At 60.9% G+C, this 23,237-nt stretch overlaps 1 protein-coding gene across 1 annotated transcript in view; it reads left to right on the top strand.

Moving 5' to 3' along the window:
* The window catches only part of XYLT1 (xylosyltransferase 1), a 186,323-nt gene that overhangs the window by 87,049 nt on the left and 76,037 nt on the right, over nucleotides 1-23,237 (top strand). The window contains exon 3 of the mRNA XM_055134452.1: nucleotides 21,206-21,692. Within this exon, the coding sequence (XP_054990427.1) occupies nucleotides 21,206-21,692 (487 nt within the window). The remainder of the gene's footprint in view (nucleotides 1-21,205; nucleotides 21,693-23,237) is intronic.

The following is a 23,237-nucleotide window of genomic DNA, read 5'->3' as shown; positions in this document are numbered from 1 at the left end:
CCAGGCTCTCTGAGAGGGACAGATGAATTGAACATGGGTCGGCCTCATGAAAGGTGAATGCCCAACTGCTGTGCTATCATTCCAGCCCAGTAGATTTCTAGTAGATATAGATAGACATATATTAATAAAAATATTATTTTAAAAATATTTTAAATATTTTAAAAAATAAGTCCAAAGAATAGATAAAAAAAAAACTTCATTATTTCTAATTGTTATTTTCATTTGTCAGTTTTTCTTAGATTTTGTAAACACATAATGGAAAAATAAACATTACTTCTGTTACGAGAGAAAAAAAAAAGAGAGAGAAATTGGGGCCAAGCTTCGAGAGTCTTTCCCCACCATCAAACTCTGCATTCCACCTGCCGATCACTTTTTTTTTTTAAATGGTGACTCATAGGGTGGGGATGTTATTTTACAAATCTGTCTGTCCAGACTGGACAGGAAGATTTCTGGTCCTCCTGGGGTCTGGCCAGCATCCAGGTGCTGGACCTTAGGGGTCCCGGTGGAGCAGAGAGAATTTGGTCGTCAGGGGCATCCGCGGGCCTTGTGCCAGGACCCGAGCTCTACCCCTGGGCCCCACCAGCCGAGTCCCAGCGTGGAACCTTCCCCTGGCTGGGCTGGGTGGCCTCCACACTGGAAATAAATAAATTAAACCGGAAGAAGTCAAAAATCAAGATCCGGGCCCACTCTCTGGAGATGTTTTCTTCTTTTTTCTTTCAGTTTTGAGGCTTCACCCGGCAAGGCTTGGGGTCCTCCTCCTGGGTGGGGGAGCTCGGGGGACCCTTTGGGGGTGCCGGGGTGGAACCTGGATAAGCCTCAGGACAAGCAGGCGCCTTTCCGGCCGTCCTGTTTCTCCCGCCCGTGTCTGTGTCCTCTTGCCTCTTCTCCTCCCGGGCCTTGTGTCCTCGCTGGCGTCCTTCTGTCCCCTTCCTCTTCTTCCTCTCGCTTGCTCCCCGAGGATGGGCGCGGGGTCGCTCCCGGGGCTGACTCTGGCGTCAGTTGCTGCTTTTGTACCCAGCTGTAGTAACCCATCCTGTTGGAATCGGCGACTTTTTGTCCCCGACACGGCAGGTCCCGGCTGCATTTGGGGCCCGGGCGCCTCCTGGAGTTGAAAGCCGCGCAGACACGGGCGTTGGCTTATTTTGCTATTCCCCCCACCCCCAACCCCGCACCCCGGGCCACCCCCGGTGCTGCTTAGGGCTCACTCTCGATGTCACCGTGCTCAGGGGTCATTCCTGGTGATGCCCCGTCTTACTCCTGGCTCTGTTCTCAGGGCTCACAAGGCTCAGGGGACCCTGTGGAGTGCCGGGGATCGAACCCGGGTTGGCCTCGTGTGAATCAAGCACCTTCTCCACTGTACTATTTCTCCAGCCCCTTTTTGTTTGGATTTTTTGTGTTTTTTTGGGTCTTTTTTAAACCTCTTTGGTTGTAGACAGCCTTTTCTATCCCTGCCCTCTCTCCTCAGAAAGACCCCCGGGCATTGGGGGGGGGGCACACACCCAGTGACAGACATTTCCAGTGGAAATGTCAACCCTCTGGTGACATTCTGAGGGCTCCTGAGCTGACTCGGGCGAAGCCCCAAGCCTGTGGCCTCAGGCCTTGGAGCGGCCCCCGGCTCCCCTCCGTCCAGCGTCCCCCCTGGGCTCCGTGCCCCAGTCCAGCGCCAGGAAGGCGGTTCACGTTGGTGACGCCATAACTGGCTTTAGTTAAATAATTTGCTGTTTACAGCTCCTCTGTTTATGAATCAGTTAAAAGCCCTTTTAAGTGAAATTGGATCGACTACAAAGTGTTGGTTTCATGTGTTTTATTTGCAGTTTAATCAGCGTGATCCAGCTGCCGATGTGGGGAGAACCGAGCCGGGGTTTTAATTATCCCTGCTTTGCCCGAGTTAGGAATTCCCAGCGGTGCCGTCTGCGCAGAGATGCCAGAAACCGCATTGTTCTTTAATTAGCTGTTGTAATTGTTTTAGGCTAATCTCCGTGATTAGCAGCAGCATTAAATACCGCAGGAAGAGAAGGCCTGTCCCGCGCGCTGCCCCGGCAAACACTGCCTCCCCCCTGCCGGAGAGGGAGATCGGGGGAAATCAATTAGAGCTCAACCAGCGCTGATTGGGAAAGACCAGCCAGAGAGACGGACCCTGGGGAGCCGGGGTGGGGAAACAGCCCCGCAGCCCCCGCCCTTCCGGGACCCACAGGGATGTGTGTGTATGTGTGTTTGGGGGGGGGGGGGAGGTGTTGTTGGCACCGAGGCCTTTTAGTGGCGACGAAACCATGGCACAGAGAGGCTAAGACACATTTCCAAGGTCACACAGCTGCCGGGCCTGGGCCCAGAAAAAGCTCCCGTTCAGCTTCAGGGCATGCCACGGCATGCCTCAACAGCATGCCCACTGTGTGCCAGGCATTTTGCCAGACACCCGCGGCGACTCTGCTGATGAGTCCGCGTCGGCGTGGAGTCTGAATCCAGAGCTCTGCTTACCTGAGCAAGGAGTTCGTAGTGAGTTGGGAAAGGCTGTACAGGGGGTCTAAGAGGTATCGTGGGGCGGGGGATACCCAGGAATAGAAGTCTAAGCTGAGATTTGATGGTGGGGCTTCCGGGAGGGGGCAGCATTGGAGCCCAGAGGGCACTGCATAGCACGTGCCAAAGTCCTGGGGCAGGACAGATTTGCTTCTCGCTGCCTATCAGCCTCCTGGCGGCAGCCGAGCGGAGTGGCATGGGGAATTCCAGCAGGGCATTCCCTGGGGCCACACCCCTTCTCTGCCACTTCTCAGCCGGGTGCTAGAGGTACTTCTGGTGGCTTCACCCTGTCCCTCCCCAGTGATGCCAGGAGGCAGAGGGGACGGGGATGACTGTCACCCCACAGTGGCCATGGCACTCACCGCTGCACGAGGCACCGGCCACGGCCCCTGACATGTGGCAGGAGTCACCCATCAGGGGAGGCCTTGGTGTTTCTGAGGCGCCGGCTGTTGGCTGAGGGGCAGCGGGGAGGCGGGGCCTGAGCTGAGTCGCCCGCCCTGCCGCCCACTTTCTCAGGCGTATCCGAGTGGAGACAAAGTTGCGGCCCAGAGCGGTTGGGACGTTCTTCCGAGGTGTCAAAGGTGCCGCTTCACGTCCCGGGAAAACCACCCCCACTCGGGAGGCATTGGAGCCGGAGCAATAGCACAGCGGGGAGGGCGGGTGCCTGGCACGTGGCTGACTCGGGTTCGACCCCCGGCATCCCCCTAGGGTCCCCCAGGCTCACCAGGAGTAATTCCTGGGTGCAGAGCCGGGGTAACCCCTCAGCATCATGGGATGTGACCCCAAAAGCAACACACAGAAGAGGGGGCTGGTGTGAGGCCCTGAATTCAACCCGTCTCCCCGTGCCCACCTGGGCACCCTCGTAAGGCTGACCCTGGCGGTCTCCAAACACCGCAGGCAGCACCAAGCATGAGCACTCAGCCGCCTGCCGCTCCCCGCCCCCTGCTGCCGGGACCCCATTCAGGAGCCCCCTCCCGTGGCCGGGGTCTGTGAGCCTTTCCCCCCCTCAAAGATGGACAGTCCCCTCGGTGAAGGGAGCCCAGGACGCCCAGAGCATCGTAGCCGCGTGACCAGGACCCCCGGGGGAGAAGGAGGACCACCCCCGCCCCCCACACACACACACCCCTAAATTGGCCACAGATGAAAGCAGCACGCAGGCCGACTGCCAGACCCAGGAGCGCCCGGGAACTCGACTTCCAAGGGGCCCCACCCTCCCGGAGCCCCCAAGGAGCCTTGTCTGCCAGCGCAGGCCTTGAGGGGGCCTTGTTCTCTGGGCTCACGGCGGGGCCCCTCCCCACCGCAGCCCCCAGGGCCCCCGAGGAGGCGCCTGGGCTCCTGCTGGCCGGGGTGGGCGAGGGACAGCAGGGCCCGGTCGGGCCCCGGGCTGGCCATGCTCACGAGCACCTGGGGGGCCGGGGGTGTGACCTCGGGTTCTGCCTGCGTCGTCGGCACCTCCCGGAGTCTGTGTCTGTCCGTCTCGTCTCCCTCCGCCCCTCCCTGTTCCAGGACGGGTTCGGGGAATGTTCCAGGGCTGCAGGTCAGAGTCGAGTGGCCCAAGGCCACAGGCGGGCGGAGCAAAGGGGCCGGGCAGTTTTTCGGGGGGTCCGGAGGGATGCTGTGGTGTGGGCCCTGCGGGGCTGGGCTCAGGGGGACCGGAGGGCCGGCTGGCGGCAGGAGCAGAGCTGACCGTCTATCACCTGTCACCCTGTGTCCATGCCCTGGACCGACCAGCACTAGGCAAGGGCAGAGCTGACCTCGGCGGGACACTGGGGGTGGCCGTGAAGCGTGTGGACAAGGCAGTGGCTGGCCGGCTGCTCCCCCGGCCCTGGGCTGGACGCCCGGATGCTGAGGAAACGTCTGCATAGCTGGAGCCGGTGACTGGGCATGGCCAGGGGTGGCCCCGAGGACAGCCGCTCGAACCCTAGACCTCAGGGGAGGGTGGGTCGGGGGGCTGGAAGCTTGAGGGTGCAGGTGCCCCTCTGCTCTGCCCTTTGACCTGCACTCCGGGGCTCCTGGCGCTGTCCCTGCTGTGACCCGGCTCTGCCCATGGGGGCCAGCACGGCCAGGACATCTCGGGCCCTGGACGCTTCCCAGGTCCTCTCTGGGCGCCCGCAGACGACGTTCCCCATGGGCTGGCCTTGGGCAACCCCCCCCCCCAGTCAGTGCTGTGCCCCCGTGGGGTGAGCGCCCCCACCCACGTCCCAGAAGCTGGGCTCTGTCCAGGGGGCTGGAGAGGGACCACCAGCCTGCAGGCCTTGCAGGGGGCCGACCCGGGCTCAGTCTCAGACCCCGAGCTCTGCCAGGAGTGACCCTGAGCGCAGAAGTCCCAGCCCCTGAGACCCGGGGGTGCTGCTGGCGACCCCTGGCCGGGGGGCTGGCCTGGGGGCAGCGCTGTCTGTGGCCCTCGCTGTCACCTCTCGGCCACATGTCACCCCCACCCGCCCCGCTGCCGACTGCGATGCCGTCTCTTTATTTCCACGATCACCCTCCTCCTCCGGAGGAAAGTGCCGCTTCCCTTGTGTTCTCCTATCGGGGGAGGTGGGAAACTCGGGGGGAGGTTGCCCGTGACCTTCCCCCTGGGAGGGCCAAGACCCACGGCCCCCAAAACATTTCCCACCTCCCACCGCCCTGCACCCCCTCTCGGCCAGTTCTGGGGAAGGTGCACACCACTGTTATCTCCCCTGTGGGGTCTGTGGGATGGGTGGAGAAACAAGCCCAGAGAGGCAGAGTCGCATGCCCAAGGATGCACAGCAATTGAGGAGCGGGAAGGAAAATGCATTCTGCGGGTGTCCGGCACCCCCCCAACTTCCCTGTCTCCATCCTCAGAGCCCCTCATGCCTCACTGAGGTGGGCGGAGGTGCCTTCCAGGCTTCTGCACCCCACAGCTCTGTGGGAACCACCCCTCCAGGCTCCCCACCCCTATATTACGCCACCGAAGCACAAGCAGACGCAGAAATCTCATTTAAATCTGATTTCTAGAAAGCGTCTCGGGGCCCTGGGGACAGGCGGGCATTGAACTGGGCGCGTGAAAATAGCTGGACAGAGCCGAAAGGCGTCTAGGGCAGCTCAGGGTCACCGCCGACCGCTCTAACAGCCTAGCCTGGCCCCCAGTTTCCTCCTGACCGGCTGGTCAATGGTCAGTTCCTGCAGGCCCCCACCAGCCCCCTCCTGTGCCCCGAACCCCCGGATTCTCCCTCGCCCCTGGCTTTTCCCTACAGGGCTGTGCACCGTTTCCGGTCAAACTTGAACTCTCGCTTTGGTGTCCGGGAGCTGTGGTTCCAAGCCCCGGGACGTCACGGGCTCTGAGAGGGGGTGGCCCCCGACGCCCCTCGCCGCCCCCGACGCCCCTCACCGCTCCCGGACTGGGAGACCCACTGCGAGGGCACCAGAGCCTGGTCCTGCCCGGGCAGCTGGCCCTTGGGAAGCTCCGTCCGGCCGTCGGTAGCCTGCTGCAGCCCCTCCCGGGCCTTGTTAGTGAGGGTCACAGCTGTGTGGCCCCTCATGAGTCTCCCCACGCACACGCTGCCCAGAGCAAACCAAAGTCGCCTGCCCGAGGCCTCTGGAGGGGTCTGCATCTGAGTCAGAGCGAAACTGGCCCCGCGTCCACCCCTGTTCACCCAGCTCCCGGCCACTGAGGCGGGATAGCACAGTAGGGAGGGCATTTGCCTTGCACGCGGCCGACCCAGGTTTGATTCCCAGCATCCCATATGGTCCCTTGAGCACCGCCAGGAGTAATTCCTGAGTGCAGAGCCAGGAATAGCCCCTGTGCATCGCCGGGTGTGACCCAAAAAGCAAAATAAATAAATAAATACATACATAAATAAATAAATAAAATAAAGCCCCGGTGTGGTTAGACCCAACGGCTCTGGCAGTGGCTGGTTCTGGAAGGTCCCAGAAGGGTCTCTGGGTGAAGGGGACCCACCGGACTTCTCTGATTGTGAAGTATGGCTGCGTCTGACTCCCACCAGCATTTTTCTAGAATATAGGGCTGGAGCGGTAGCACAGCAGTTGGGTGTTCGCCTTTCACGCTGCCGACCCGAGATCGATTCCTCCACCCCTCTCAGAGAGCCCAGCAAGCTACCGAGAGTATCGCACCCGCACGGCAGAGCCTGGCAAGCTACCCGTGCGTATTGAATATGCCAAAAACCAGTAACAATAAGTCTCTCAATGAGAGATGTTACTGGTGCCCGCTCGAGCAAATCGACGAGCAACGGGATGACAGTGGCAGTGACAGTGACAGTGACAGGTCTGCCATAGAATACAGGTGGAATATGGGGCTGGAGCGATAGCACAGCGGGGAGGGCGTTTGCCTTGCACGTGGCTGACCCGGGTTTGATTCCCAGCATCCCATATGGTCCCCAGCACCGCCAGGAATAATTCCTGAGTGCAGAGCCAGGAGTAACCCCTGTGCACTGTTGGGTGTGACCCAAAAAGAAAAAAAAATACAGGAGGAATACACGGAATACAGGAATACATCATGGCATCACTGTATCACTGTCATCCCGTTGTTCATTCATTTACTCGAGCGGGTGCCATTAATGTCTCCATTCGTCCCAGCCCTGAGCATTTTAGCAGCCTCTCCTTTCTCGTCTTTCCCCTTCCCAATGACTGGAGGCTCTTCCAGGGTCAGGGGAATGAAACCTGCTATTGTTACTGTATCTGGCATATCGAATACGCCACGGGGAGCTGGCCAGGCTCTGCCGTGCAGGAATACATGCATAGAATAAATACATAGAAAAAAACACATAGAATACAGGAGGCCAGAGAGGGAGCACGGAAGTTAAGCCTTGCATGAGGCTGATCCCAACTTGATTCCCAGTACTGCTTAGGGCCCCCTGAGCACTGAGCCAGGAGTGATCCCAGAGCACTGAACCAGAAGTGATCCCTGAGCACTGAGCCAGGAGTGATCCCTGAGCACTGAGCCGGGACCAATCCCTGAGCACTGAGCCAGGACTGATCCCTGAGCACTGAGCCAGGACTGATCCCTGAGCACTGAGCCAGAACTGATCCTTGAGCACTGAGCCTGGAGTGATCCCTGAGCCTTGAGCCCAGAGTGATCCCTGAGCACTGAGCCAGGACTGATCCCTGAGCACTGCTAGCGTGGTTCCCAAATTAGATCAACCTAGCGGCTGGAGTGATAGCACATCGGGGAGGGCGCTTGCCTTGTACACGGCCGGCCGGCTCGGGGTTCCACCCCCGGCACCCCTTGGGCGCCCCCCCAGCACCAACAGTGATCCCTGAGTGCAGAGCCAGGAGTCAGCCCTGAGCGTTGCTGGGTGTGGCCCAGAAAGCAGAACAAAACAAACTGTTAATTGAACAGTCAAAAGGACGCGGGCCCAAGCGCTGGACTGTGCACGGGGCCGGAGTGCAGGGCCAGTGGCCACACGGGCAGAGTCTGTCGATGCAGGGGAGCTTGTTTCAGTGGGAGGAGAAGCTGAGAGGAACAAATGCATGATGTTCCAGGGGCCGGGACAGGGAGTGTCGGGGTGGGTCTCAGGATGGATCAGACAGGGCGTGTCTTCTGGGCCTGTCTGGGGAGCGAAGCACAGGATGGTGGGAGCAGGGTGGGGGGGACGGGAGAAGGATGTGCTTCCAGCTTCCAGATATTGAGGGCAGCAGGTGCAAAGGCCCTGGGACAGGTTAGGTGCAGGTCACAGCGTTTACCACTACAGTCAGAGCTGAAAGCCCTGCCCCCCAGCTCCTTCCCTGCTGGGTCAAGATGAGGGTCAGGGTCAAGGAGGCAACTCCGAGGGCATGTCCGGGCTTATTCCCCAGCACCACAGGGCCACTGAGCACTGCCAGGGGAGTCTTCTTGCACAGAGCCAGAGGGTGTGGTGCTTACCCGGCCGGCCCCTCACGGTAGAACAAGATGGAGGGCCAGGGAGATGGGCACCCGCTGGCCCCCAGGTCACTCGGCTGCTGCTCGAACGGGTTTCCGGGACCCCCGGCACTTTCTCAGGGAGATCTGAGGACGGCCGGCATGTGGGAAGTGTGTCTGCTCCAGCCTCGCCCAGCTGAGTGAGGCTGGGCGAAGGAGAGACGCCTGGGGCCAGGGGGGGCCGGAAGTGGCCCTGCAGGCCCTTGGTGCTGGGCCCAGTCCTGGGGAGCCTGAGCTGCCCGCTGGACCCCTCCCCTCTCCCGGGGGGCGTCCGCCCACGCCAGCGTGCATTTATCAGGCCCTTCTGTGGCGGGGCCTCAGTTTCCCCAGCGGGGGCTCTGGCTAAGGGCAGGGCACACGTGTGCCGTGCGAGATGAAGCACCCCCCAGGGAAAGGGGACCCACCCCGGGGCCCCCAGAGAGTGGCCACGTCCCTGGGAAGCCTGGCGCCCTCCTGCTGCCGGCCCACGCCCCGGAAGTCTTTTTTTTTTCTTTTTGGGTCACACCCAGCGATGCTCAGGGGTCACTCCTGGCTTTGCACTCAGGAATTACTCCTGGCGGTGCTTGGGGGACCATATGGGATGCGGGGGATCGAACCCGGGTCGGCCGCGTGCAAGGCAAACGCCCTCCCCGCTGTGCTATCGCTCCGGCCCCCAATGCCCCGGAAGTCTTGGGCGGGCTGGGGACACGGGGAGCGGCTCAGCGAGGGGGAGGTTAGCGGGGGGGGGGGGGGGGTGAGCGTGTCCCTATGGCCCTGTCCACGAGCTGACCTCCTCCCGTCCCCGTCCAGCCCACACCCTCCCCAAGAGCCATCCAGAAGTGGGGCAGCCCGTGGCTGGACTCCACATCACGGCGTCACAGCAGGGAACACTCAGCCTCCCCCCGGGGGGGCAGCTCAGGCTGTGTCGCGGCCGCCAGCTGGGGGGGGGAAGGCCGGGACCCGAGCCCAGGTTGGCTCTGGCCCACGGCGCCCCCGCCTGCCTTCCTCGCCCTGCGGAGGTCCACGCTGTGTTCCGGCCACGTGGGTTTGACGGAGCCGTCGTTGTCATCATAGCAGACAGTCATCCTCCTCTGGGACCAGGAGGCCCCGCCCTCACCCCACCCCTCCCCCGTGGCCCCGGGCATCGGGCCCCTCACTGGGGTTAGGGGCCGGAGCCATCGCACAGCGGGGAGGGCGTTTGCCTTGCATGCGGCCGACCTGGGTTCGATTCCCAGCATCCCTTATGGTCCCCTGAGCACTGCCAGGAGTCATTCCTGAGTGCAGAGCCAGGAGTGACCCCTGTGCATCGCCGGGTGTGATCCTCCCAAAACAAAACCCTGCTGGGGTTACCCCAGGGTTCCCTGCGGGCGCTCGTCAGACCCTCCAGGGCCTGGGGATGGGAGATGCTCAGAGTGTCTGATCCCCTCCCAGGGGCCGCGGGGAATCAACCTTTGATTCCTCGCCAACACCCAGGGGGTGGGCGCGGCTGGTGAGGGGCCTGTCCGGGCTGGCAGGGTGGGGGGTCCACCCAGGTTTGCGTGACCCCCGGGGGCCGGCCCCGCCCCGCACTGCGCCCTCCAGGTCAAGCACTGCTGGGAGACCCCTTTTGCTTTGCAGTTTCTCCTCCTCCCCCAGGCAGACTCCGGGGTTGCCGCGGCCAGCGTTCCCAGACATTCCCCATCCTGTCCTCGCGCCAGGAGACAGTTGGCACCGTTGCCACGGTACATGAAGCAGGACACTGCCAAGCCAGGAGCGCCAGGAGCGCTGCCGTGGCCCGGGCGGGGAGGGGTGGGGGTGGGGGGCCTGCGGGCGAGGCCTCCAGGCCTGGAGGAAGCGGGTCAGTGAATCTCTTTCTCCCACTCCCCCACCCTCCGCCTGCCAGAGCCCCCCGGCCCAGCCCCTCACTGTGCCCAGCTCTGCCCTGGGCACCGGGCATTCTCCCAGCCCCCGGACCCTGGCATCTCCCCCCCCCCCGACCTGCGGCATGACAGAGGGGCCACTCGGGGTGCAGAGGGCCCCACTGGGAACCCGGCATATCGGCCGGCACCCCCCACCCCTTTCCCATGCCGGTGACCCCACGCCCCGCCCGAACTCTCTGGCCACTACTCGCACAGGGGGGCCGGAATTTCAGGGCGTTTGCTCTGCCGTTCTGTAGAGAAGACTGAGGCCCCAGAGAGGGCAAGTCACTCGCTCTGGGGTGCACAGCGCCTTGCCCATTGCCCCACCCTGCCCTCTGCAGAGTGTCCCCGGATGTGCTGCGACCCCCCACCCCGACCTCTGCTCCGGAGTGGCTGGGGGTAAATCCGGAACCGTTTACTGAGCTTCCCGACTCCTGGGTGGCACCTTCCTTGGGCCTGAGCCGTAGCACAGTGGGGAGGGCGTTTGCCTCGCATGCAGCCATCCCGGGTTCGATCCCCGGCATCCCCTAGGGTCCCCCGAGCACCCCCAGGGGTGACCCCTGCGTGCAGAGCCGGGCGTCGGCCCTCTCAGCTGTTCCACAGGGCCGGTCACGGGGAGCTGGGGGCGCTGAGGAGTAGAGAGGGGTTCTGGCCGCGGGAGGCATCCATCGCCCCGCTGTGCCGGAGACCCCAATCACAGTGTGTTTCCCGCTTTGCCTCGCCCGCCGGGTGCAGACCCCGGCAGGTGCCCTGCGCCCAATGCTCAGCTCAGCTGTCCCCAACCCCGGGTGGCAAGTCACAGGTCCTGGCTCAGGTTCTTTCTCTCCTCCCACCCCCTGCCCCGGGTCTGTCCGTTTAACTGGCGGCCAGAGGGACTGACTGTGAGTTTTGTATGATGAGACTTTCGGGACCTAGAACCGCAGGAGCAGATCCTGGGGATAAAAATGCAATTTCCGGCTTCCGTCTGGTCAGGCCAAGGCCTTTCCCCGAGGCGTCTTTCAGCCCCTTTGGAGCCCTGGGTGAGCAGGGGGGTCCCAGCGGCCGCCCCCGCCCGTCAGAGCTGCAGGGAGAACAGCTGGAAGGACCCCAACTTGCCCTGAGCCCCCTGCAGCCCCCACCCCAGAAGTGCCTGGTGGCACCAGCGCCCGGGTGGGCCCACTGACGCCGGCCCTTCTGGGAAACGGACTTCAGCCGTCGTGGAAAAGGCATCTCGCCTCCTCCCCGGAGCCGGGTCCGCCCCGGCTGGTAGCGCGGCTTTTCCTTCGAAGGCTGACAGGGCATCCCGGGAAGCCTGGCTCTCGCCCCGGCAATCTGGGATGGAACTTTCCAGACGTGGCCTCAGCGGCTTTGTTGGAGGAGTTGGTTTTGGCGAACCTCTTCCCCCCGCGGCCCCCCGGTTTGGGGGTGAGGGGGGGGAGTAGGCGGGCTCAGAGTCTGCTTTCACTGCCCAGAAGTTTCTGCAGTTAAAGGAGGATGACTCAGAAGCGGGAAGGGTCGGACAGAGGCGGAACACGGGATTCTTGGGCAGCGAGAAATGGGAAACTCACCGAGATCTCCTTTACTGCCAGCCCCGGCTTTTTTTTTCTTTTTTTCTTTTGCCTTTTGGGTCACACCTGGCGATGCTCAGGGCTTACTCCTGGCTCTGCACTCAGGAATGACTCCTGGTGGTACTCGGGGGACCCTAGGGGATGCTGGGGATCGAGCCCGGGTCGGCCGCGTGCAAGGCAAATGCCCTCCAGCTGTCGCTCCAGCCTCCCAGCCCCGTTCTTATTCCCAGCAAGGAGTCAGCCCCGTCACCCTCCTTCTCTGCATCTGGGAAGGGGGACGCTCTCCCCCCAACCCCTGTACCCCGTGTGGATGAACCAGCTCTTCCTCCGGCATAACTGTGGTGCTGTTTAGTTACTGTTTGGGGGGGATATATTTTTCCCCCTCGGTAAATTTATTATGGAACAAGTTAAAATTTCTGTAGCTACAAAACTGAAATTTCTTTGTCATCTTCTGAACAGGGTTCATTTGCATTCCCAGCTGTCACGGTGATGCCACCAGGCTGGGGATTTAGAAGACAATCATGACTTTGCCGAGTTTCTCGTACCTGGGGAGCTGGGGGGGGGGCACTCTCAGCCTCACATTGGGGAAACATGTCAGTTAAACACGTCTTTGAAAATGACAGAGCTTGGGGAAGTTGGGAAGTGGAGTCACACCCAGGCTGGGGAAACAAGACTTCTGAGTGTCGAGCGAGCTGTCGGACCCGGGGGGAGGGAGGCAGGAGAGGGAGAGGAAAAGGGAACGGGGAAGGGAGGAAAGGCGGGTAGAAGTAGGAATGAGCGGAGAAGTTCTGCAGAGCGGTAGGTGCCGAGTTTATGAGCTAAATCTGGCCCTCCATTTGGTTTTTTCCAATAAAGTTTTATTGGCACGTTAGCCACACCCAGGCTTTTTGTTTGCTTGCTTGCTTTTTAAGGTCACACCCGGCAATGCACAGGGGTTACTCCTGGCTCAGTAACTCAGGAATTACTCAGTGGTAATTCGGTGCTCAGGGGACCCCATGGGATGCTGGGAATCGAACTTGGGTCAGCTGCATGCGAGGTACTGCCCTACCTACTGTGCTGTCGCTCCAGCCCCCACACCCAGTTGTATACATCTGCTTTCTCTCTTTTTTTTTTTTTGTTCTACAACGAGAGCAGTTATGACAGCGCCCAAAGGGTCCACCTACAGTCTAAGTGAAGGCCGGCCTTGTGCAGAGACATTTTGTTAGGCAGCCTCTGTAGAGCTGGTCCTTGGCAGAAATGTTTTGTGGACCCCTGGCCTGGATGCTCACGGGTGGAATCCCTGCTCCATCACGTGACCATGAGGTGGCTCAGGGGCTTCATGTCTCTGAGACTCAGTGTCTCTTCTTGTTGTTGGTGTTATTTGCGGGAGAGGGGACCCGGCTGGCTGTGTGCAGGGCTGACTCCTGGCCTCAGGGATGAGCCCCAAGGGGAACAAGGTCAGGCACTGCGGCCCCTGGCCTGGGGGAGTGGGGGAGACTCCTGACTCTCTCACTGGGGTACGAGGTTCCTGGTGGCTCCCGAGGGCTTCCCGGCAGTGGTGTTTTTGTATTGGTCAGTTACCCTGGAAGAAGTGTCCAGTGCCTGGCCCAGAGGGACTGTACACTCTGATACCAGGACAGTGCAGGCAGCTCTCCGGGTCAGGGCGGGCCACACCCAGCAGCCCGCAAGGCTGACGCCTGGCTCAGTGCTCAGGGGTCACTCCCGGCGGGACTCAGGGATTGAACCTGGGTCTGCTACAAACCTCCTACCCCGGGGGGCTTCCTGCTCCCCAAGGCAAGATCGGGAATTCCACTGAACGGTTTAGGGGGCCGCCTCGGGGGTCGGGGAGCCCCGCCAGCAGCTCCCAGTGGGCCCGGCTGGTCGCTGCAAGGGTCCGAGGGTGCAGTGCTGCCCAGGCCACGCTGGGTGCGGGGGCCGTCAGAGCTGCACCTGGCGATGCTCAGGGCGGTGCTGGGGGTCAGGGCGGGGTCGGGCGTGCGTGTGCACCCCCGTCCCGGCCCCTCCACTGGGAGTGACGCCGACCTGGGCATCCCCAGACTGGAATGTCAGGGGGCAGCTGACTGTCCGGGTGTGTGAGGAGACTGTGTGCGTGACTGTGCAGGCACCTGTTGCGTGTCCTTGGGTGCGTGTACCTGTGTGTATGTAGCAAGCATACATGCATGCATGTGTACGTGCACTATGCACAGGTCTTTTGCGTGTCTGTTTGTCTCCGTATGCATAGTGCATGATTGTGTACATGTATGTACATGTGTGTGCACTCCAGCACATGTGTTCATATATGTGTGCCTGTATGTATACTGTGTGCTGAGTGCATATATATGTGCACCTGAGTGTGTGTGCTCTATGTGCATATATACATGTGCACACTGTCTTGTGGGTGCATATATGTGTGTGTGCTGTATTGTGGGTGCATGTATGTGTGTGTGCTGTATTGTGGGTGCATGTGTGTGTGTGCTGCATTGTGGGTGCATATATGTGTGTGCGCACTGTATTGTGGGTGCATGTATGTGTGTGTGCTGTATTGTGGGTGCATATATGTGTGTGTGTGCTGTATTGTGGGTGCATGTGTGTGTGTGCGCTGCAGTGTGGGTGCATGTGTGTGTGTGGACTCGAGTATGTGTGTGTCCACCTCCACAGACATCCCTGTGGCGGGGATCGCGCTGCCCCTCTCCGGCCATGTGCGGGCGCCCCTCCCCGCCGTGTCCCGGTGGCCCTGCCTGCGTCCGGCCGTCAGGGTTTTAGCCCCGGCAGGTGCTAGGAGCCACTCGCTGGCCAGAGCCTCAGAGAAGAGCATATGGGGAGGCCAACTTCATTAGCACCTGCCGCCTGCCCCGTCCGCTCCATGGGCGCCTCCCGCCCACCCCCGGGCTCGGCCGCCCGCTCCCTGGACCGGCCGTCTCAGCCCTGCGCCGTGGCCGGGGCAGCTAAGCTGCCTTCCGGGTTCTTGCTTTCCGTGTCTGCAAAGTGGGTTGAGCCGAAGCTGCACGTGGGGGACATCCCTCTGTCTCCCTGTCTCTCTCTGTCTCTCTGTCTCTGTCTCTGTTTCTCTCTCCCTCCCTCTCTCCCCCTCCCTCTCTCTTTTTCTCTCTCCCTCTCCTTCCCTCTCTCTCTCCCCCTCCCTCTCTGTCTCTTTTTCTCTCTCCCTCTCCCTCTCTCTCTCTCTTTCTCTCTCCCCCTCTCTCCCTCTCTGTCTCTGTCTCTCTGTCTCTCTCTATCTCTGTTTCTCTCTCCCTCTCCCTCCCTCTCTCTCTCCCCCTCCCTGTGTCTCCCTCTCCCTCTCTCTGTCTCTGTCCCTCTCTCTCCCCCTCTCCACAGGGGCCCTCAGGGGGGCTGGGCTCACCGGGGCTGTGTGCACGCCAGAGTTTGTGCAGACATTCATGTCTTTGTGGTGCCTTTTCCCTTATTGGTGTCGCCGCGCCCTGAGCACTTACATTTCTTTGGAGACTCCACAGTACTGAGCCTACAAGTGCTCCGTTCACTGCCCACCTGTGGCAGGGCCCGAGGGTGAGTTGGGGAGCAGGGTGCTCGGGAGGGCAGAGCAGTGGTGTCGGGGCTGCGGACACTGTGGTCCTAAAGCCTCCTCAGCCCCCACCCCGGGGCCCGGCCCTCTCTCTGGGTGTGTGGGAGTACCGTAGCAGGGGCCGGGCTCCGAGCAGACGCCCCTCACCAGCCGGGGGGGTTCAGTCCCCCTCCCACCCCCCGGAGCAGGGCTGACGTGTCACAGTCTCAGACGCCGGCGTCCCGGGACTCGCCCCCGGCTTCCCGACAGAGCCTCGACCCCCCTCGGGCTGGGCCGGTCCGCGATTGATCGCAGTTTGGAACTTCCACGGAGCCAGTTCCCAGAATACGGGCCCCGGCCGATTCCCTTAGAGGCACGAGCCCCGGCGCTGCCTCCCGTCCTGCTGGGCCGAGGCCTGACGGAGGCCGCGCTGCCCACTGAGGCACGACCCCCGGCACCCCTCGCGGGCCTGCAGGTGCTGGCGATTTCCACCCCCACCCGAACACGACGAGGGGGTCTCCCTCGGCCCGGGGAGGAAGCCTTTGGAAAATCCCGGCCAGCACCACCCGCCTGCTCCTTCCCTCCTCGCCCAGTGCTCCTCCGCGCGGCCCGGCGTGGTTCCGTTTCCCCCAGAGCCTTGGGGAGTGCGTTGAGGGCCTAGTGTGGCCGGCTGCTTCCTGCCAGGCCAGGCCCGTCCCCACAACCCAGGCCGAGTCAGTTCTGTGCGATGTGGAATCGTAGTGGGGCGCATCCAAGCTCCCTGACACTCCACCGTGCACCTGGGTGGGTGCTGAGATGCTTCAGGAAATGCAGTTCCCATTCCCCCTCGCGGGGGCCTGCACCCCCTTCCTGATAGGATAAAGCCCCGCACTCAGCTACTCAGTGTCTGTCCACACGGCAGAGAAAGGAAGCTGGAAATCTGATGGGCACTAACCCGGCACGGGCACAGGTGCCCTGAACTTTAGCGGTCCCACCTGGAACACGGGGCCGATATCACTGCCTCTGCTGCGGGTGGCATGAGCGAGCATGTGCAAAGGGCCTGCGGCAGCCGGGCCCCACTAAATGCTGTGCGTGCACTTTCCAATAGATGCGTACCCCAAAGCTGTGCTCTCCGGGCCTTCCTGGATCCCATCAGTTCCTGGGAGAGGAGTCCCTCCGGGGAGATGAGCACAGAGCGGTGAGATGATTTTTTGTCATGCCAAAGAATTTCTGGACATTCTGCTCCAGCGATAAGGGTAGGAGAAGACATGCACACCCGTCTGCCCCCAGACTCTGGGCCCTTGCAGTCCCGCCAGTCACTGTTTTGGTTTTTTCCTTAAAAAAAAAATTATTTTATTGATTGAGGTCCTGCACTTCACAATACCATTAATAATGGTTTCTCACGCACAGAATTCCAGCATTGCACCGATCAGCAGTGTACCCACCTCCCTTCCCCAAGGACCCCAACGTTCCCTTTCAGCCCCCACCCACCAGCCCAGCTGTGTGGATTGGCCGCCCGTTACGTTGCCCTTGGCCCCTCCTTGCTCCCTGGCCGTGCGCCTTGGATTCCCACACATGAGAGAGTGTCCTGTGTCGGTCTCTGTCCTTCTGATTTCACTCTAGCTCCATTCAAGCCATGGCCAGGTGCGTGATGGTGCTTTCTTTCTCAGGGCTGCATAGTATTCCACCATGTACCGAGACCACGGTTTCTTGATCTGTTTCACCCATCGCTGGGCATTTGGGTCGTTTCTAGATGGCGGCTCAGGGCGGAGATGAACATGGACATGCCCAGTGACTTTTCCAGCAAACCGCCAAGGCGCTCGCTCTCTGAAGGGCAGGAAAGGTTGGGTGGCACACGCTCAGTGCAGCTGAGAGAACCAGTCCCTCCCTCACTCTGGCGAGACCGTCTCCTCCCCCCGGGCCCTGCGGCCTTCCTACAGAGACAAGCACAGAGGCGCCTTCGTGAGTGGGTCCTGCAGAGAGCAGCGACCCTCCCAAACGGGTCCTCTGAGGAGTCCTTCCAGCCTGCACTCACCACCCCCCACCCCGAGCGTAGGTGTCTCCTGGCGGCCGGGTGGCATGTATGCCTACCTGATTGCAACGGGCCCTGAGCGTCCCAAGGTTGAACGGGAGCGGAGGGCATTGTTGCATTTCATTATTCCCCCGGAATAAAAATGGATGTGACAGTCGCCTCGCGGGGGGGAGGCAGCGTCGGGGCAATTAGAGGCTGGGAGCGCGCTCGCCGATAGTTGAATGCGCAATCATTGTAATAAGCACATTAAAATAAAATAAGTCAGCGAGTGGCGGTTGCATAAATAACCCAAGGTTGAGCGTCCTGGGTGAGGGGAGCCGCAACCGTGGGGAACGCTGCGGAATGATCTGGAGAACCCGTCTGCTCTCGGGTCCGAGCCCCTGGGGGAGTTGGTAGTGTGGGGGCTCATTCCTCCTCCAGCTTCAGGGAGGAGAATGTTCTGGAAGTTTTACAGACATCCGTCCTCATCTAAGTACCCTCAGCCTCAGTTGTGTGACCAACCCCCCACCGCCTGCCGCCCCCCAGCTTCCAGGGGAGGAGACTGGGGCGTGGTGGGGTCAGGCCTTGGACCGTCATGTCATCAGCCCCTGGAGCGGGGCTAGCACTGCCCTCTTGGCCATGTCTCAGGGAAACGGGGAGCAAAGGCTTGAAGGACCCGGGTCTGGGGGAGATGAGTGCTGAGGAGGCGGCTGGGGTCGCCCCAACGTTCTCTTGAAAACTGCTTCGAGTCAGTTTTAGGGACGGGAGAACGGGTTTGCATTTCTGGATCGTGGTTTTCTCTGGAAAGCAGAGAAAAGGCTGATGTGGCAGTGGTGAGGTGGTGGGGGTGGGGTAGGAGTGATGTGAGATGAGATGAGTGGATATCTCCTACATCCACTGCTGCTGGCTGGGAGGGGAAAGGGTAGAAGGGAGGAAGGGAGAGAGGGAAGGAGGGAAGGGAGCAAAGGAAGGTCAGAAGGGAGGGAGGGAAGGAAGGAAGGAAGGAAGGAAGGAAGGAAGGAAGGAAGGAAGGAAGGAAGGAAGGAAGGAAGGAAGGAAGGAAGAGGGGAAGAGGAAGAGAGGGAGGGAGGGAGGGAGGGAAAAGGAAAGAAGAGAAGGAGGGGGGAGAAGAGAGGAAGAGGAAGGAAGGAAGAGAGGAAGGGAAAAAGGAAGGAAGGGAGGGAGGGAGAGAATGTAAATGGAAAGTGGATGGATAGGTGACTGTATCAACGGAAGGGTGGGTGGATGAATGGATGGATGGATGGATGGAAGGATGGGTAGATGGATGAATGGATGGATGATGGATGGATGGATGGAAGGATGGATGGATGGAAGGATGGATGGATGGAAGGATGGGTAGATGGATGAATGAATGGATGATGGATGGATGGATGGAAGGATGGATGGATGGATGGAAGGATGGATGGATGGATGGATGGATGGATGGATGGGTAGATGGATGGATGGATGGATGATGGATGAATAGATGGATGGATGGATGGATGGATGGAAGGATGGGTGGATGGATGGATGGATGGAAGGATGGATGGATGATGGATGGATGGATGGATGGATGGATGGATGGATGGGTGGATGGGTGGGTGGATGGATGGATGGATGATGGATGGATGGATGGAAGGATGGATGGATGGATGGATGGGTGGATGGGTGGATGGGTGGGTGGATGGATGATGCTGAACAGATGGATGGATGGATGGATGGGTGGATGGGTGGGTGGATGGATGGATGCTGGACAGATGGATGGATGGATGGATGGGTGGATGGGTGGGTGGATGCTGGACAGATGGATGGATGGGTGGGTGGATGGATGGGTGGGTGGATGGATGGGTGGGTGGATGGATGGGTGGATGGATGGATGGGTGGATGGGTGGATGGATGGATGCTGGACAGATGGGTGGATGGGTGGGTGGATGGATGGATGGATGGGTGGATGATGGATGGAAGGATGGATGGATGGATGGATGGATGATGGATGGATGCTGGACAGATGGATGGATGGATGGATGGATGGATGGATGGGTGGATGGGTGGGTGGATGGATGGATGGGTGGATGTGTGGGTGGATGGATGGATGCTGGACAGATGGATGGAATGCTCCATATACATGCAACAAGGTACTAGTCTCCCAAAGGGGGCATCTGCCACGTGAGACGTGGCTGCACCTTGAGGCCCCTGTGCCAGACCCAAAGGGGGAGACGTGCTGTGTCCGCCCCTGAACGGGATCAGAAATAGTCCAGCCCGCGTCAGCGGGGAGAGTGGTGGCGGGAGGCCCGTTGCGTCTTCATTGTCTGGGCTGAGAATGTTCTAGAGATCCGGAGCGCCCACGATGAGACGCATCTCGCAGGAAAATGGGTCAGCTCTCCTCTGTGGTCTTGCCACGGGAACCGTGAGTTCAGGAGAGGACGGGGAGAGCTCAGGGCAGGCTTGGCTCCCGTGGGAACCAGCACTGACCCGGGGTGCACAGGGGGCCCTGGGCTGTCTGGTGCCCGGGCTCCATCCTGCCCGCTTCTCCCTCCAGCTGCACCCCCGGGCCTGACCAGGCCACTCCCTGCTGGGAGCAAACTGGCCCTCGGACAGACGGTCTCGAGTGTGACCCGGGGCTGTGGCTGCTGTCAACTCCCACTCAGGCCACTGGGTGAGGCTGGACACTTAGAAAATATGTGTGTGAGGGGCTGGAGCGAGAGCACAGTGGGGAGGGCGTTTTCCTTGCATGTGGCCAACCCGGGTTCGATTCCCAGCATCCCATAGGGTCCCCCAAGCACCGCCAGGGGTAATGACTGGCTCTCTGAGTGCAGAGCCAGGAGTAACCCCTGAGCATCGCTGGGTGTGACCCAAAAAGACAAAAAAAGAAATGTGTGTGAGGTTGTGGGGATGTGCAGGGACCCCTGGGCAGAAACGGGGGGCAGGAGTATCGACGGGGGAGGCCAGGGGGGCTGCAGGTCACGGGGCGGGTGGAAGATATGGGGGTGTCAGGCGAACTTCGCGTTTGATCGGAGACAGAGGGACCAGGACCCACCTACCACAGGGGGAGCATTCCGGGGGCGCTCCCTCCCGGAAGGACCCCAGAGCCAGGCACTTTCCCAGGAGACCCCTTGCCGTTTCCTCCCCCCCACACCCCACCCTCCCGTGAGTGGCATCATTGGTGCTATTCCAGGTAAAAGCCCCAAAAGCCAAAGCTCACGCCCGGAGTGTCACACGTCCCCATCTGTGCCCAAGATTCGACATCAGATGAGATTCCTGCTCCCTGCGCCCCCCTCCCCCCCAGTGAAAGGCTAGCAGAGAAGGGGCTTCCTTGGAAGCCATCACGCTCTCTAGGCTCAGACTGAACTCGTGTGTGTGTGTGTGTGTGTGTGTGTGTGTGTGTGTGTGTGTTGGGGGCCACACCGGGTAGCACTTCGGAGATGCTCCAACTCTAAGCTCAGGCTCCAATCCTAGAGGTGCCTGGGGACCATGCAGTGCCAGGAACAGAGCCCAGTCCTCCTGCTTGCAAAGCCCGTGCGCCACCCACTGCACCATCTCTGTGGCCCTCGGCTGATATCTGTGAGGCGCCCATCTGGGAACCTCTTTGAGCAAAAAGGCAGCACAAAGTAGACACTCTCCCCGCCAAGTGTGGCCCTCCCAGCCCCTGGACGGTGCTCCAGTGCCCTCTGCCAGGGTTTCAGCAGGAAGCTGGGCGCGGAAACGCCTCTCTGTCTGCCTGCCTGGGCAGCGAAATGCAGGGGAAATTCCACGAGAGGGAGCTGGGGCCCGTCCCGAGGCGTGGGGCTCAGACCCGGAGCCCCTGGGTGCTGTTCCTGCCTGTGGCGGGGAGGGGGGGTCCTGCCGGGGCCGGGTGAGAACCCCCACTCGTGCTCACGGCCTCCCCTTCACCCCCCCCAGGACGGCTACTTCTCCCACCGGCCCAAGGAGAAGGTGCGCACGGACAGCAACAACGAGAACTCGGTCCCGAAGGACTTCGAGAACGTGGACACCAGCAACTTCGGGCCCCGCGCGCAGAGGCAGAAGCACCCGCCCGAGCTGGCCCGGCGGGGCCTGGGCCGGCAGAAGGAGCTTCTCAAGCGGAAGCCGGAGCCGGGGGCCGCGGGCCAGGCGCCCTCGGCGCGGCCCCCCGGGAGCAGGGCGCCGGGGACGGGCGGCCGCGGGAAGGACGCGCCCCGGACGCCGCACGCCCGGAGGAGCAGCGCGGGCGCCCCGGACCCCAGGCGCGAGGCGCCGCCCAAGTGCGACATCTCGGGGAAGGAGGCGGTGTCGGCGCTGTCGCGCGCCCGGTCCAAGCACTGCCGCCAGGAGATCGCGGACACCTACTGCCGCCACAAGCTGGGGCTGCTCATGCCCGAGAGGGTGACGCGGCTGTGCCCGCTGGAAGGTGAGTGCCGGGGGCGGGGCGGGGACCCACGGGGGGCCCCCCTGTCTGCCATGCGCGGCCAGAGCCGCCTGCAGTGGGGAGGGGGCCGGGCAGGCTCGGCCCCGCGTGCGAGGGGCGAGGGGGCCGCGACGCCCTGGGCCGCGCATCTGTGTTGGCGGATAATCGGGATCGGAACGGACGCGGCTGCTGGGAGTGGACAGGAGTGGACGGGGTCCTGCTTGGGTGGACAGGGGTGGACGGGGTCCTGATTAGGTCCATTGACTGGAGGCTTAGAGAATCTCCCTTCCTCCTCCTTCCCTCCCTCCCTCCTTCCCTCCCTCCCTCCCTCCCCCCTCCCTCCCTCCCTTCCTTCCTCCCTTCCTTCCTCCCTCCCTCCCTCCATTCCTTCCTTCCTTCCTCTCTTCCTTCCTTCCCTTCCTCCCTTCCTTCCTCCCTCCCTCCCTTCCTTCCTCCCTTCCTTTCTTCCTTCCTCCCTCCATTCCTTCCTTCCTTCCTTCCTTCCTTCCTTCCTCTCTTCCTTCTTTCCTTTCTTCCTTTTTTTCCTTCCTTCCTCTCTTCCTTCCTTCCTTCCTTCCTTCCTTCCTTCCTTTTTTCTTTCCTTCCTTCCTTCCTCTCTTCCTTCCTTCCTTCCTTCCTTCCTCTCTTCCTTCCTTCCTTCCTTCCTTCCTTCCTTTTTTCTTTCCTTCCTTCCTTCCTCTCTTCTTTCCTTCCTCTCTTCCTTCCTTCCTCCCTTCCTTCCTTCCTTCCCTCTCTCCTCCTCCTACTTCCTTCTTTCCCCTTCCTTCCTTCTTACTTCCTTCTTTCTCCTTACTCCCTCTCCCCCATCATTCATTCCCTCCTTCCTTCCTTCTCCTGGTGGGCTGGGGGTGCAGATGGCTGGAAACCAGTGCCAAGATTTCGGGAGGGGAGTTGAGAGATTCCGCCGTGGGTAAGGCACTTGCCTTGTAGGCAGCCAGCCCAGATCTGATCCCCAACACCCCAATACTTCACGTATTTAATAATCACATGCATTTAATCATTATTGATGTAATATATAATTATATTATGTGCATTGTATCATCATCATCCTGTTGATTGTCAAATTTCTCGAGCGGTCTCAATAACGTCTCCATTCATCCTAGCCCTGTGATTTTAGCAGCCTCTCTTTACTCGTCCTTCCCAATGGTGCTGCATTGGAGGCTCTTTCAGGGTCAGGGGAATGAGACCCATCATTGTTACTGGCCTTGGCACATGGATACACCACGGGGAGTTTGCGAGGCTCTCCCATGGGGGCAGGAAACTCTCGGTAGCTTGCCAGGTTCTCCCAGAGGGAGAACTAGACTATAAGATGTCACTTTCAGGAGAGTGGTTTTAGTCTCTGGATGTTGGCCGTTGGTGGGATTACACGGCGCCGGGGCAGTCCCTGGGTGTGACCACCTAGCTACTGGAAAATGGGGGATCTGGGTGGAGAAGGCCAGTCCCGATCCAGGCAGGCTTGGAGGTCTCAGCCCCGGGTCCCACACGCCTGGGTTTCTCTGCCGGTACCTTTATGCATGAGGCTCGTCT

The sequence above is a fragment of the Sorex araneus genome, chromosome 4 (genome assembly GCF_027595985.1).
Source record: "Sorex araneus isolate mSorAra2 chromosome 4, mSorAra2.pri, whole genome shotgun sequence".
NCBI lineage: Eukaryota > Metazoa > Chordata > Mammalia > Eulipotyphla > Soricidae > Sorex > Sorex araneus.
This window is presented reverse-complemented; position numbering and strand designations above follow the sequence as displayed.